The sequence below is a fragment of the Betta splendens genome, chromosome 15, assembly GCF_900634795.4.
Source record: "Betta splendens chromosome 15, fBetSpl5.4, whole genome shotgun sequence".
Taxonomy (NCBI): domain Eukaryota; kingdom Metazoa; phylum Chordata; class Actinopteri; order Anabantiformes; family Osphronemidae; genus Betta; species Betta splendens.
In genome coordinates, this window is record NC_040895.2 from 8207463 (window position 1) to 8223236 (window position 15774).

The window sequence follows — 15774 nt, forward strand, 5'->3', positions numbered from 1 at the left end:
CTGCGCGCCGCCATTGGCTGAGCTCTGGAGAGAGCCGTGCACTGTGCTGTGAGGGGTGAGTGGAGGAGGGGAGGGGAGGGGGGGGGGGGTCCAATCTCCTCTGCGCTCTCCCATTCAACCTCTGTAGTCAGCAGAACGAGCGGCTTAGCGGAGCAGCGGAGCAGCGCAGCATCCTCGGATACAGCATCCTGCAGATGACTCCGCTCCATGGAGAAGGAGGAGGGAAGGGAGCAGGCGCCGCAGAGGAGGTAGCCCCGCGGACGAGGGGAGACTGAGAGGGGGGAAGAGAGTGGGAAATGAGGGGAACTGAGCAAACAGCGCTGCTAGTCTGAGGAACGCTGCAGCGGTACTAAATCTGGCGCTGTCAGGCAGAGCCCCTCAGCCGAGCAGTGAGCGGAGGAGGCAGGGGAGCAGAGAAGAAGGAAAAGTGATGCGAGGAGGTGATTTCATCACTCTGGACGAGCAGGGATGGGAGCCCTAAGAGCCGCTCTGTCAGCAGATCAAACTTCGCACAGGAAAAGTGCCTTTGGATCACCAGCCTGAGTGCGGGGTGAAGAGAACAGAGCTTTTGTGTCAGTTGCTGGAAGGTGAAGCCTCATCCAGTCTCCGACTACCGCACGGCTCAACACAGCGCTCAGCCTCAGCCGCCCTCTTCCCGGCACCCCGCTGAGTCCGCTCCCGGTGAATGTCTTCTCTGCAAGCGCTCCCACTGCTCGGCAGTTGAACACACTCATGGTAGATGCCAAGGGAAGGAACATGAAATGTCTGACTTTCTTCTTAATGCTTCCCGAGTCAGTGAAGAGCAAGTCGAGTAAAAGCTCCAAGAAGGGGAATGCCAGCGGAGGCTCCAAGCTGCCCCCTGTTTGTTATGAGATAATCACCCTGAGGAGCAAGAAGAAGAAGAAGATGGCAGCGGACATTTTTCCCACCAAAAAGCCCGCTTCCACCACCACCACCACCACCGTGCAACAGTACCAGCAGCAGCAGAACCTCAACAACAACAACACCATCCAGAACTGTAACTGGCAGGGACTCTACTCCACTATAAGAGAAAGGTGGGTACAGACAGAAGTAGCAGCTAAAGTGTGTGTGTGTGTGTGTGTGTGTGTGTGTGTGTGTGTGTGTGTGTGTGTGTGTGTGTGTGTGTGTGTGTGTGTGTGTGTGTGTGTGTGTGTGTGTGCGTGTGCGTGCGTGTTCCCTCTGCCCTGCCCTCAATCTGTTGGGGGTATCTGTGTTTACACCCTCTCCTGCTCCTGTCTGTAGACTCTGCCGTTCTGACATAACAGAGGGCGGACAAGCGCTGTTTGATATGCACAGAGGTTGCTGTGTACTAAAAGCTAAATATTTACCTTGGCCTATCAGTAAAAGAGCCCAGCTGTTCAGTGTAAAATGGGAGCTTTCCAGCCTGGCTTTGTTGTCTCTCCAGAACCCAGGCCTGTTTACCCACCCAGTGACATGTTCCATTACTTAATAATATATGAACGTATTGTTGGTCCCATTCTCTCTCAGCGGGGATTTTCCACTCACTCCACTTTCCTGTTTGTCTCCCTATAAGTGCCAGAGTTGAAAAGTGACCAAATAAGACCACACTAATAAAATGATTGAATCCTCCAGCAACTGAACAAATGAACTGGGACAATATGAAGATATGGTTCTCACTTCATCTGCCTCCTTTAATCTAAATCGTGCAAATTCTTAATTTCGGTGTGTTTTACCCTTTTTAGGAATTCGGTAATGTTCAACAATGAGCTGATGGCGGATGTTCACTTCGTGGTGGGTCAGACTGGAAGGACCCAGCGACTGCCCGGACACAGAGTAAGAAGCTCATCTGCCCGTGAAATCAGAGTAGCAGGGAGGAAATTAAGCAGCAAGCAATCGGCCCAGTGTTGCTCGTATCATATCAGCATAAAAATAATCTCTGTCAACGCCAGCAATAATGGAGCCGAACTCCTTTGTGCTCCACTCTCACTTCCGCGCCATGTGTCTTTTCGAGACAGTCCTCAATTATTTATGTAAATGAGGCTGAAGGAGCGCGAGGAAGGAGGAAGGGATATCCTCTTCACCAGTCATCTCACACACACTGGACCTGCCTTTGTCTCTGCCTTAGCTCAGCTTTTCACAAACCGCTCTGTAATTACCCAACTTTTAATCAAGCGCAACAGCGCACAGTAACAGTGATAAGGCGCCTTCAGAAATTCTGCTCAGAACACATTTAGCTGATTAGCTTTTAAGTTTGGAAGCCTGCAGTTAATCTACTAGAAGCATCTACGACACACATACGGACCACATGTCTGCTCTATTATTATATCTGTATCTAACATCTATATCTATAACGAGTCTAAGAATAACCTGCACATTAAGTGATTTTTTCTCCACAGTCTGACTGTCTCTGTTCTTTGTGAAGAGTAGCTGCATTTATGTGAAGCAGTTATAGAAGGACACAGAGGATAACTTGATACCAGTGGGTTATTAGAATCTTTAGCGCACCAGTCGTTAATGTGTCCATTTGGCAGCATTTCACATGTGCATTGTCATTTAGATTTGTAGAGTTGCTTTCATGATGATGACAATTTCCCCATTGGGGGACAAATAAAGGTTTTCTATTCTATTCTGTTCTATTCTAGGATGGAGGATGCAGGTAGATTTTAAGTAAACTGATCTGTATAATACAGATGGTCGAAAGGTGGGACTATGCAGAATTGATTTACTTGTGTTGAGATGGTCGCATGCAAGAGCCTTTTTAGACGGCGTCTCTTCATGAAAACATAACCATTGTGTTTTAAAACAACGCGTTCACTGCAATTTCATCACTTAACAGCAAATCTGTGTGAGGAAATGTAAACCGCCCACACACAGAAGCCTGTGCGGATGCTGCCACACACACACACACACACACACACACACACACACACACACACACACACACACACACACACACACACACACACACACACACACACACACAAATGTAATTACCCAACTCTCTGTCTTGTATACTATACTGTTTATTTTATAGGGTTTATTTCTAATATTACAAGTTACACTGTGCTGCAGTTATCGTAAATTCAGACAAGTCATTAATTCCAGTAAACTAAACCTTGTTCATCTTGATTCTAGCTGTAATCTTTTATGCCATCCAGTAGAAACCTGCATCCTCGTCCTCGGGGAAAACAGTAACTGGTGAACAGCAATGAGCTGCTCATTATGAGAAAAAGTCAACGGGTTTTTCTGTGTTGAAGCATAGTTAAAAATCCACAAACACAAATCTGTGTTATTATGTAAGGACAGAGACTTGTGCACGCGTAACATGATTCCCTCTTGTACAAAGGTTCTGCGCGTAGTTATTTGTGTTGTCTCTACTTTTTTCCAACAGTATGTTTTGGCAGTGGGCAGCTCAGTGTTCCACGCCATGTTTTATGGCGAACTGGCTGAAAACAAGGATGAAATCCATATTCCAGATGTGGAACCAGCGGCATTTCTGGCAATGCTGAAGTAAGAATTCTCCATCTGAACTCTTTACTTATAAAGTCTCTATGATATATATATATATATATATATGATATATTGACATTAGTGTCAAATGTGCTAATAAATATAAATAAATATACTATTAGCACAATAAAATATCACGTTTCATACTGAATCAGGCTGTTCTGTTTTATACTGTACCTCCTCTGCGCTGCTTCTGCATCACTTGTTGTTCCTGGTATTGTTTTCTCCCTTCTTGCCAGTGAGTTTCAGTAGGTGGTAGAGAAGAAGTAGGAGGCTGCTTTGATTAGCTGGTGCAGTTTCCTCCTTCCGATCCTAATTCCCACTGTGAAATTGTCGGTCCTTGACTTCTCGTCTAAAAACGCCAAAGGTTTCATTTATTTTATTTTTTTTTGTCAACAGATATATTTACTGCGATGAGATTGACCTGAGCGCTGACACAGTGTTGGCAACGCTTTACGCCGCCAAAAAGTACATTGTGCCTCACCTGGCACGTGCCTGCGTCAACTTCCTGGAGACCAGCCTGAGCGCCAAGAACGCCTGCGTGCTCCTCTCCCAGAGCTGCTTGTTTGAGGAGCCCGAGCTGACGCAGCGCTGCTGGGAGGTGATTGATGCCCAGGCCGAGCTGGCGCTATGCTCAGAGGGCTTCTGTGACATCGACTCGCAGACTCTGGAGAGTATCTTACAGCGAGAGACGCTCAACGCTAAAGAGATAGTGGTGTTCGAGGCAGCGCTCAGCTGGGCGGAGGCTGAGTGCCAAAGACAGGAGCTCACCTCGTCCACTGACAACAAGCGGAAGGTTTTGGGCAAAGCCATGTACCTGATACGCATCCCTACCATGGCCCTGGATGACTTTGCCAATGGAGCAGCCCAGTCGGGGGTGCTGACACTCAACGAGACCAACGACATATTCCTTTGGTACACAGCGGCCAAGAAGCCGGAGCTGCAGTTCGTCAGCCAGCCCAGGAAGGGCCTGACACCCCAGCGCTGCCACAGGTTCCAGTCCTGCGCCTACCGAAGCAACCAGTGGCGCTATCGGGGCCGCTGCGACAGCATTCAGTTCGCGGTGGATAAGAGGGTTTTCATCGCCGGGTTCGGCCTGTACGGATCTAGCTGCGGCTCGGCAGAGTACAGCGCCAAGATTGAGCTCAAGCGCCAGGGAGTGCTGCTGGGACAGAACCTCAGCAAGTACTTCTCCGACGGCTCCAGTAACACCTTCCCAGTGTGGTTCGAGTACCCGGTCCAGATCGAGCCGGACACCTTCTACACGGCCAGCGTGGTGCTGGACGGGAACGAGCTGAGCTACTTCGGACAGGAAGGAATGACGGAGGTGCAGTGCGGGAAGGTCACCTTTCAGTTCCAGTGCTCCTCGGACAGCACCAACGGCACCGGGGTGCAGGGCGGGCAGATCCCAGAACTCATCTTCTACGCCTGAGGTCCTGCCACACACCTGACTGACTGCCAACACGCTGAAGGAGAATCAGCGATCACTCTGTGCATAGTGTCACTTACTGTTATTTATTTTTGTCACAATTGTGAAAAAAAAAACGAAACAAAAAAAAATCTCAGACCTGCAACAGGGTCGATTGTGGTTTTGCTTTCAGTAAATGGTCCATTCAGCTTGGACCAGATATGTTATATCATCCAAAACACGCAGTGAAATAGTCAAAAAGGAAAACAAACAGAATATGTTGCACCTCTTGTGCATGTATATATGAATATATGTAAATTCAGAAATATATATGATGCTACAACCGCGGCCAACACTGGCTGCATAAATGTCTTATATGATGACTATCTTACAGTATGTTTATTACTTCTATGCTTGCATAGAATGCACATAAATAGCAGCAATACTTTACACTCTACATCCTATGAGGAGCATTTCCCATCACGACTCTGTCTCATTAGGGACGTGGAAAAGGCTGAGACTCAAAACAGCGCTCTGCACGACTGCAGTCAGAAGCATTGTTTGTCCTGTTGTAGCGTGTTATTCCATGTAGGCATTTGTATATGAGTGATTCCAATCAAATCTGCAGCTTATTGATATTTTCAATCTAGTAACGGGGCACTTAGAAGCGGTGGGGTCCTAGAATAGGGAGCACTAGATGTAACATACACGTAACCCCTGGAGTATCTCTCTCTGTAGCATGTCGCTCTGCACCCACACTCGTCTCAGTCACTCCAGTGATGCTTCATTTCGTTCGGTGTCATGTTTACGGTGATATTCTACTTGATTACTATTCACCGCTCCACTGTGGAGCAGAGGTTTCCATTGGTTTGAGCTCTATCTACACTGGGTACCTAACAGCATGGACAGGGCTGCTCTGTCTCACCCAGTGTGTGCTACTAATTGTTCTGGCGCCTTGGTTTTGTTTAAAAGATTAATGATTGTTTGCGTGTTAGAAGATGTTTATCTTATAGACGCCCACGTCTTTGTTAGAAACCTTGTGCTCTCTGAACTGCTAAGCACCTCGTCCCAACGTGATCGACTATATCAGTATGTGCAGAAGCTTCTGTATATGCTGCACAATTGCACTGGTGATTTTTTTTTTTTTATTATTGATTTTGTTACTTGTTCTTTTTAATGCAGCGATTCTTTTAAAAAATCTCTCTGATTTTCTGTGCTACTGAATTTTCCCTCTGATGTGGCCCGAGCGACCACAGGCTCGTCTGCTGGCGACGAAAGGGGCAACGCGGGTCCCGTGTTTATGTGCTACAGCGCCGGGGGACCTCGGAATGTGTATGATTGTTGATGATGCCAATAAACAAAGCATACTGGAACGTGGCGGCCGTGTATCCCGTCTGTAAGCAGCAGCGCTCCCACATTCTCCGTGTTGCGTGTGAAATGAGCTGATTGGCACTGGGTGACGTTCCTCTGCACTGCAGTGATTTGCAATATGCAGAGCTGTTTTTGATTGATGATCCACGTCTTCGTACCACTCACACAGCCTGCTCTTTGTGTGTCAAACTCTATTCTGCATCCCACTGAACTATGCAACACTACACCCCCCCCCTCATATAAATTCAATAAGCTCCAACCCTGAAGGGTGGCTTTTCGACGCGCAATCCCTCCTGCAGTACAAAGACAGTACTTTACAATTCTCACAGGTTGCATCCATATAGAGAAGCCCCCTGACACGACCATGGCAGGTTTCCACATAATGAAAAAAATCATAATGCAATCTCCTACAATTTCCAGGCCGCTGCACTCCCTGTTTGACCCGCGGTCAGTCTCACTTGACCCGCTGATAAAAAAAAGGCCAATTGTGAAGGAGAATTTCTGCTCACATCTTTGTGTCAGTGACAGGTTCTTTGCTTGTATGGTTATTAAAAATCCCAGGTACAATTATGCACGAGCTGACAGAAACTTTTTGACTTTTGCTGTTAAACTAAAAAGAATCTCGACACCGATGACACCTCATCACGAACCACATTTTTAAAAAACACAATCAGTCCTGGGGGCTTATGGCAGGTACTTGATTACCAAGGCACTCAATAAGGCTGAGACCAAGTCTGACATCACCAATGAGCATGAAGCCCTTGATGAATTGTACTCAGTATGTTGGGAGACTTGGAGTTTCAGAGTGATTTTTCATGATCGAGGCACTAATGTTGTAAGCAAGACCATTAATTGCAGTGAAGGTGGCGGGAGACTAAAATGTGCCAGGAATCAGCAGTAGACCTGCGTTTCATGGAAACAAACAGTTAACATGTAACTGATCTATAGCAGCATAATTAGACCCTCCCAACTGTATAACAACGACAAAAAACTAGATCTGGGAGCAGTTGCTGATGTCTAGTGATGCTTTTCATAAAGCACATTACCAAACACAACCGTCCTATCAGTCTTGTCAGAAGCTCTAATTACTTATTATCACAAAGCTTCAACAACTGAGCAATATTTAAAGAAAACAATATTTTATATAATGAGATGTGGCAGCTACTGTGGAAAAAAAAACCTCCACAATAAGTCTATGAATGAAATGTAATTAAAATGGAAATCATTAAGCAAAGCAAAAATCACAGTGAAGGAAATTAGTGTGATACAGTATTTTCTTCTAAATACTAAAAATGAATGATAAATCTGAGGCATTTTTTTAGGATTGCTTGCTTACATCACTGCTGGAAATCCATTTGATTTGGCCACTCGAAGTTTAATATATAATTTAATACATTTGCAGTTTTAGATTTGCTTATCAGAGCTTCAATGAAGATGATATGTTTTATTCATTAATTATAAATGTGACAGTGAATTCTTTATAGACAAGCTCTGAAATAAACATGTTTCCTTTTCGGAGAGAAGCGAAAAGGGAAAACGCATTACCCGCAGAGGGCACATATTGCCTAGGAAAGACTCACTGTGGATTTAATTACAGTTCAATACAAATTAAGCATGAAAGGATTCTGTTTGACTTGAGGGAGGACTGTGGCTTACCGCTGATCAACATTTCTAATGCTCAGTGAGATTGATTGATCCAAGTGGAGATAAGCTTTTGAACGGAATCAAAAGGTCACATGGTCCGGTACCTACATGTAGCAGGGAATGTTGTGTCCTAACTTCACACTTAACATCTTGGACACATCACCACAACGGTGGCCACCTGGCACACCAACGTGCTGCAGGGATAACCTGAACGCACCACAAAGAAAGTGATGAGATGAACCCCATGCTGTTGTTTTACCACATTAACCAGGGCTCTGCTCACTGCAGGCGATCGCATATCCACTGCTCAACATCCTGACAATTTCCATCCTAGCAAAATGTCACTGAATTAATAATGGCCGAAGATGGGGGGGAAACACAGCTGTGGGTTTTAAGAATTCATCAAAGAAAATGATTTCAAGATCCTTTTTTTGTTTTTTTAATTCGACAAGTCTCAAAGGAAACCTCGAAGCGCTTTCTCCCCTTTGCTAAATGTATCTGTAGAACCGTTTTCCCTACACACTGCGCCGCTGTGTTCAAAGTGCAGAAACTCCCCTGTAAATGTTAAAAGAGCATCTGGCAAGGGCTGCTGAAGGTTGAAGCAAATTGCTGTAATCCACGGCGGTGTACAGTAAGGGGCTTCTGAGCCCCCCGCTACGCTAACGGCCCGGGCCTCAGCTCACACGGAGCCGTCAGGCTGCACCAATCAGCGGGGAACACAGGTACGGTATGAGCCTGGCCTGGCTATTATTAGTGGACATACAATCCAGCAATGAATTATACTGTACACGAGTGCAGCTAAAGGTCATAAAGGTCAGACCCGAGTCCAGGCAGAGACAGTGGAGTCTGACTGATCATAGCTAACGTCCCACCTCTCAGCCATCCCCACTGGTCCTGTGGGGTTAAAGACCAGCACAACCCACACAATATTATTCCACATAATCTCGTATCTGGGCTGTTGCCTCCAGTTGCATGAGGTTGGCATGCACTGTGGGACTGAGCCTGTGATTGTGTGTCTCATTTATCTATTTATTTATTCATTGCTACCAGGCAGAGCTAAATCGCTCCAACAGGCCGGGGCTTTGAGAGGCCGGCTTTTATGTTAGATTAGCCTGTTTATAGCCATGTTGCTCGGCTTCAGATGGATCAATACGACCGGGATTTCTGGAGGTAAGCGCTCTGCGTATCACGTGAATTATGATGGCTGAAAGGAGTGGAAATACGCTTTTGGTGAACAATGGCTGCCGCAGAGCCCGCTGCACGCTGCCAAAAATACAGGCAGCATGGTGACAGAGCATCAGGCGCGCGCTGGAAGTGAATTATACCGTATTAAAGTCCAATTCTGTCTTCGTAAATACCCTGTTTACATAATTGTGTGTTTTGTCCCATGCAACGTGATCCCAGAAGGTATAGGAACGCAGCACCCGGGCAAAAACTAGTTCTTTCATAAGCTCTGAAGGTTGAATTTGTTGGTGATGCATTATGCTAATCATGCTATTTATTCCCACAACCATGGTCTCGTATACCTGTCACCCACAGCCATTACAGCGAGGCTTGATCAAAACCTTGCATGTTGGCAGCTTCCCACTGCGAGAGGTGATGAGGGCTGAGCATGCTACTTTTTGTATGTACTCTGGAGCCTCTATTCATACTGAAGCGTGGTCCCGAAGGCAGCTCCGTGGCTTTGATAGTATGGAGTGAGTGGGCCATTCTCTCCCCAGGGCCCGATATAATGAGAGTGAGCTTACTAAACATGATCTGTGGGCTCCCTCAAATAAGCTACTTGAAACGACTCGAGCCCGAAACAGTACAACAAACAGCACTAATTCATTTGTACACATGCTCTCGCTCTCTCTCTCTCTCTCTCTGTGCTGTGTGAGGGGTGGATAATGTATTTTAATGAGTAATTGAGAGTGATAAAGAAACAGAGCGCAGAAATAAAAAGCACAGGAGTTGAGCTTTATCTGCATTTATTTAGAGCTCTTCTCTGCTCTAAGATCTCTTGTTCCCGGCCCAGTTTTCCCTTGCGCTCAAGTGAAGTAAGCATAACGCGATTTAAATGGCTGCATTCATGATTTGCATAAGTATGAATAGAAATGTATTATAGCAGGAGTTTGAATGTGCTTTTTCCCATAGTCTGTCATTATCTGCCTTAGGATCTTATGGTGTGGCTTGGGGGGTAATCAGCAGGGACATTATAGCGGCAACAAGGTACGTCTTTTGTCACACAAATCAGAAATATCAACTAGAAGTCAGCACAAATATAACAATGGTCCGCGATTGCAGTTCCTCTCCCTGAATGCACATTAAACACAGTACATTGTATTTTCTGAATGGCCATTTTCTCTCATTTAACCCTAAGGTTAAACAGGGAGAGAAAATATTTCTACACTGGCAATTTCTATCTGAGTCTGATAACAGTTACAGTATGGCACCACACCAGTTGGGCCTTGAAGCATCTCTACCAGCTTGGCAGAGCTGCTTTTGTGGCCCAATTTTCGAGTGCTGCCTCCTGTTCTTGTTTCCCTTTTTACATCCTGTTCATCTAAAGAAAACCCGGATATTGTGTTTGAAGGGGCCGCGCAATTAGCATGGATCAAAAGGCATTACCTACTCAATTCAGTCCCACTGCGTCCTGTCACACAATTCACTATAGCTAGGATTCCCCATTCACACATCTGCATTCACAGCAGCTCTATTTCTGCCATGCGCCAACAGCTGCGTGATCCAGGCTGATGAAGAATCTGGTGTCAGCAAAGAAAAGAGTTTTTTTTTCCTTATTGTATCATGAATGCAAATCAATAGACGCAGCTGCCATAACTGTCAGGCAGAAAACCAGGCTCAAAGCTGTAAACATTTCTTAATCTAGAACTACTGTAAATTATGAAACAATAGAAGACAGGCGTTCTGAAGAGGAATTGAATATTCTGTAGCTTTAGATTATTTCAGAGATTTCTATGAGGTGCCATCAGTGCTCATCTGACCTTACTAAAATTCATTCTGCCTGTGCTTTTTTCCGAGACAAACCCCAAACCATTCCCTGCTAACACTGCCCTCAATAATGGCCTCAATTTAAGCTCCACCGTGCCTTACCTTCCCCTTCTTTCCGCTTCCCTTTGAGATACCAAAGCTTTGCTCAGTCTGAGCTACTGGAAATAATCATAGGACATGAGATGAATAAAAGTGTTGTGTTCTGTGGAAGTTTTCCCGCTTTGACTCGCGAGTGTGTGTGTTTACTCTTGCTTTGTATTGAAGAAATCCAGGTAACAGCTCAAATAAATGCAGCTGCTGATACTGAAGGTCCAATGTAAATCATCAAATTATGTGTGAGTTATAGATAAAGAGAGCATCAGGCCTTATTTTGTAGGGCTCAACCTTAAACAAAGCCCCCGTCTGTCTGTTTATATCTGGTGGTAATTCTATACATAAGCAGGTGTGGGATGAACATCTGCTTCTGCTCAGTGACTGTCACGTAGGTTGATTTCAGTCATGTGGCAGATGATAGTAGCAGGATGAAAGAGGGTGACATTAAATACAGGCGAGTCTGGTATTTTGAAATCTTTCAATGTAATAAAAATGGGGTGTATTAATGTGAATAGTCGTGTCACATAAAATAAAAAGCTAAACGTGTCAAAGGAAGACATAAAGCTCAAATATCATATTCTTATTCACTATTTACATTCTTGTATGAGAGCAATACAGAGTGCAAATTGAGATAAATCCTTTCTCTAACAGATAAGCTGCGCTGTGGAAGATCTTGACCACCCCAAGGCAACAAATAGTCAAGAAAGAGACGCAACACCCACCAACCGATGAATGTGATTCCAACTCAATTAATTATAGTGTTGTCACCTGCAGCTGCGGTGAAGCAAGCAGAGCAGGAACAGAACACTTAGAGAAACCATGGCTGGAATACTATTGTTTGCAATTCTTGCAGATTTAGCTTTTCTGAATAAAGGTGGAACAATAGACAGTAGTTAAATATGCGTAAAAAAGTGCAAGATCAGGACGTGTGCATAGACTAAGCAAGATACCAGCTGAATTATTTATATCTCTCACCAAAGTACTAATAATGAGTTCAGCTAAAAGGCACATCCTGTAGGTTCTGCACTTGTTTTGACTGTATGTCCACAGTATTTGCAGTTTACCAGGAAACCGGGTAGGATTCCTTACATCGCCCCTCAGCATCCCTCCATCACCGGAGCGGCACATAAAATATCAAAAGCCTAAGTACGTTAGAGCTCAACAAGATTGGGGTGGAAGGGATTTTCCTCCAGTGTGCCGCGCTGCCCCTCCAGCAGCCCTCACAACCATGGGGAGCAGGCGGGGCGGCCGGAATTTCATTTTCCAATGATGAAATTCTTTTTAACATGCCTCTTTTGCATAACAAAGGTACATAAAATGCATTGTATATGGTGAAGTGTAACTGTCAACTAGTTCTCTACTTCCAGGAATGAAGGTAAATCTGCTCTTTCCTTGAAAGGGTTAAATAGTCACTGGCATATTTTTAATATTACAGTATAAGCCTGCTCGTGTAATTTCAAAAGGAACTTCTCCATTGACAGTATGTGAGGATTGCAGATTGTCTCCCATTTCCCCACTTAATACCCATTTGAATACATCCCTTTAATTTGCTATATCATTAAAGGCTCATGAGCCAATGACTTTTTTCTGACCCCACACACAGTTCAGTCAAGCACAGAGAAGGAGCTTTACTTGTAATATTTCATCAGAGGCCTATTATGCCGATAAAATAGACAGGATATAAAGGAGGGTCATTATGTGTGAGGAGCCATGCCAGGTGTGGCGCTAATCTAATGGAGCCACTAAAAACAAAGAGGCGGCCGGAGGGAACCCTGTCAGCGGTGGCCTGACTCTGGGGGAGCGACGTGGTGACTGCAGCCTCTACCAACGCTCAGCGCATCGAAGGTCGTAAAACCAGGAATTAAACACATTATTGTTCTATTTAGAGTATCGGATAATTTGTTACTCCTTCTGACAGTATCACAGCCTCAGAACAAAGGAGGCATTTGTTTTCATGGTAAACAGCGTGGGAGGTAGAGCATACAGTACAATACAGTGCAGTATGTGCAGGGTTTTACACTGTGCATGTAGCTGTGTGCTGATTCCATTTAGAACTATCCATTTAGCGGGAGCGAATCAGAAAAGCCCCGCGTTGGCAGGCAGCGCGTGCAGCAGCACCGGCCCAAACTTTTAGCGCCAGGGCTCTGGGCTAAATATAGCTTGACGGGAGAGGGGGTCAAGGTTTAAAAATCACTGGCCACTCGCTGGGATGAATGTGGGCGCGTTGCATAAATTATGCTTAAGCAGTGCTATCCGAGTTATTCACATATTCAATACGCTACTTTAGGACCCGGAGGAGATTTTCAGGATTAGAGCTTGTGAGCCGGGCCGGCTCGATGTATTGATCTCCCCCCTCACTGAGAGCTGCATTCAATTTCCCAACAATTAGATGCACCTGAAGGTTAATATGGTGCTTTGTTAATCTGTGTGCTGTGTTGTCTACAACTAACACTCTGCTGGTCTGTCACTGTTTTTCTCACCGTATATTCTGGTGCTACTGAAAGCTCCAAACCTCCAGCAGGAGACTGTCAGTAGTGGTTTTTATAGTGGTCATATAGTAATTAGTAATGCCATGATACTAATGCATTAGAGGAGAGGCTTTCACTGCCCGGTAAGTACTCTGGATCATCCCTGCACAACATTACTACCCACACCAAATTAGTTTGGTCCCCACTATAACCTTGTAACTACACTAACTCCTCCCATGACTGCAGTAGCTTTTTAATGGGGCTGCCAATTACACCCAGTGGCAATTTTGTTTCCATCCATTGCTGCCGGCTGATTTCACATTCGGGGGATGTTGCAGCCGTGTGAGAAGGAAATTTCTCTCGTGGGATCTGGGGGATATTTCTCTGATGTGTTATACACTGGGATCCAAGAAGTAGAAATGACAGCAACATTACATGGTTGAAATGAAACCTCCATAATGTTATCCATTCCTATTATGAGCAGCCATGACATGCTTCTCATTGGCTTCTGCGTGTGAATGCTGAGCAGTGGGGGGGGATTGTGCAGCAGGGACCTTAAGGGGTCAAAGCAAATATACAATGATAGTGTATTCATGGATGTGGACTGTAGTGTGGCACACACGGCTTAATACTACAGCAACAGCCAGGCCAATGGTTTCATTGTGTACATCCTAATCTGTGTTGAAAGTGAGCAGCGGAGCAAGGCAGGAGCTGATAATGACCAACTAGGAAAAGATTAGCTACTGAGTGCGAAGTGTTCCGCAGCCGTCTGCTATTTTAGGAGGAAACTAAAGGCAAACTTTAAACAATGAGTCCAGATGGGGAGTAAAAGCAGCTGTACATGTACTGTAGAAATATGGAGAAAAAAAAGTCCATAATATATTAACCAGGTGAAAATGTAAGATAATGCATTTAGCTACTGTCATAAATGGCCTGATCTAAATCCATTATTACCATTACTTAAAAGCCCCTTTTCCACCAGAGAGCATATTTTAAGCAGTGGTGACTAATATATAATAATTTGCTGTTTTGAAACAGCTTTTCCTCTTAGCATGAAAAGGTTTTACGCAGCAGCTGTGCAGCGACCACAGTCGTCCTCCGTTTTCATGACTGCTCTAAGGGATGGGAGTGAATGAGAAGTTCTTTCGTTTTTCTTCTTAAGAGCATCAGTTTTACATGTAGCCATTTATCCTCCGCAGTCAGCCATTTTGAACTCGCACAGAAGCCACTGCTATTTAGCACAAGCAGTGGGATTTGTGCTTCCCCCTTAACCTCCACCGCATTCCATGAGAAAAAGGCAACGGCAAATCCAAATCCCTAAACCACACTCCCTCCCAGGTTCCAGTGATTTTCACTGGAACCATCCTCCCTTCAGCCCAATCATATTGTCACCTTGGCTGCAGCTGATGCTGCAGAACTGAGAAATGAGATAGGGTGTGTAGGTAGTTTTACTCCAGTGCTGGATGTGTGTTTGTGTGTGTGTGTGGGTGATGGGATTTTACACTGCAGTCAGGACTACAAAGTCAAGTGTTTCAAGTCAAACTCATATTTTACATCCAATTTGCTGTTTAACCTTTGCTTGAAACACTACTGATCTTACTGGTTGACTGTGAGCAACAATAATTACTGTACTGGTACAGTACACCTGTTCATGCATGCAATCCAGGATAAAGTATTCATGCTAGAATATTTTCACAGGGGCCAAAACATTAGAAACACCTGCTAATGCTGTATCTCCACTCCAGTGTGGCTTTGTGACCTTAATAATGAAGATGTAGTAGAATAATAACCTTTCTGCAGGTTCTAACAAGAAATGAAAAAAACTTTATAAAAGTCATATTTATGGTGGAGCTGCTGCATTGAGCTCTACAGGTTTAATAAAGTGGCCGGTGGGTGTAAGCGTTCCCTTAGGGACACTGATTCACTCCGTGTGCTGCTGAGGTCAGACTGACATTTTCAAAAGAGCACAGTGCATGCGAGAGGTCCATTTAGGAAAGTACGTTGCAGCTTACGACTGTGCATAGGAACAGGAGTATGAAATAAAAGTAACAGGTCTGACTGTGATGGTTGGACGCATATAGAATCCACTCACTCTGAATTTTAGCCTAGCCCGTGGAACTGCTAATTTCAACCATTAATTCTGACTCACACTGTTCCCAGAATTCTTCCATTTTCTCATCTCCCCACACACTCCCCTGGTGGCGAATGGAGCAGCAGTCGGGGGTACTGCCTCAGTAATTGGAGGAACCTTCTGAAACATGCAGATGAAGCAGGGTGTGATGGAGAGGAGTGAAAAGTGGAAGAGGA

The 15774-nt window shown here is 45.0% G+C and overlaps 1 protein-coding gene and 1 long non-coding RNA gene across 4 annotated transcripts in view; one reads left to right on the plus strand and one right to left on the minus strand.

Annotated features, from left to right (window-relative positions):
* Positions 1-15774, minus strand: part of LOC114870591 (uncharacterized) — an 89397-nt gene that overhangs the window by 41998 nt on the left and 31625 nt on the right. The window lies entirely within an intron of this gene.
* Positions 114-6273, plus strand: btbd3b (BTB (POZ) domain containing 3b). The gene is made up of 4 exons (XM_029175352.3): positions 114-1055; positions 1725-1815; positions 3374-3492; positions 3892-6273. Exons 1-4 carry the CDS (start codon positions 733-735, stop codon positions 4922-4924), a joined length of 1566 nt encoding a protein of 521 aa, XP_029031185.1. The 5' UTR covers positions 114-732; the 3' UTR covers positions 4925-6273.

What these genes read in the sequence shown, in the direction of transcription:
- btbd3b (XM_029175352.3), top strand. Translation starts at nt 733, where the DNA reads ATGGTAGATGCCAAGGGAAGGAACATGAAATGTCTGACTTTCTTCTTA. An exon ending in TACTCCACTATAAGAGAAAG is followed by an intron (nt 1,056 to 1,724) that starts GTGGGTACAGAC and finishes TACCCTTTTTAG; the next exon opens with GAATTCGGTAATGTTCAACA. An exon ending in AGCGACTGCCCGGACACAGA is followed by an intron (nt 1,816 to 3,373) that starts GTAAGAAGCTCA and finishes TTTTTCCAACAG; the next exon opens with TATGTTTTGGCAGTGGGCAG.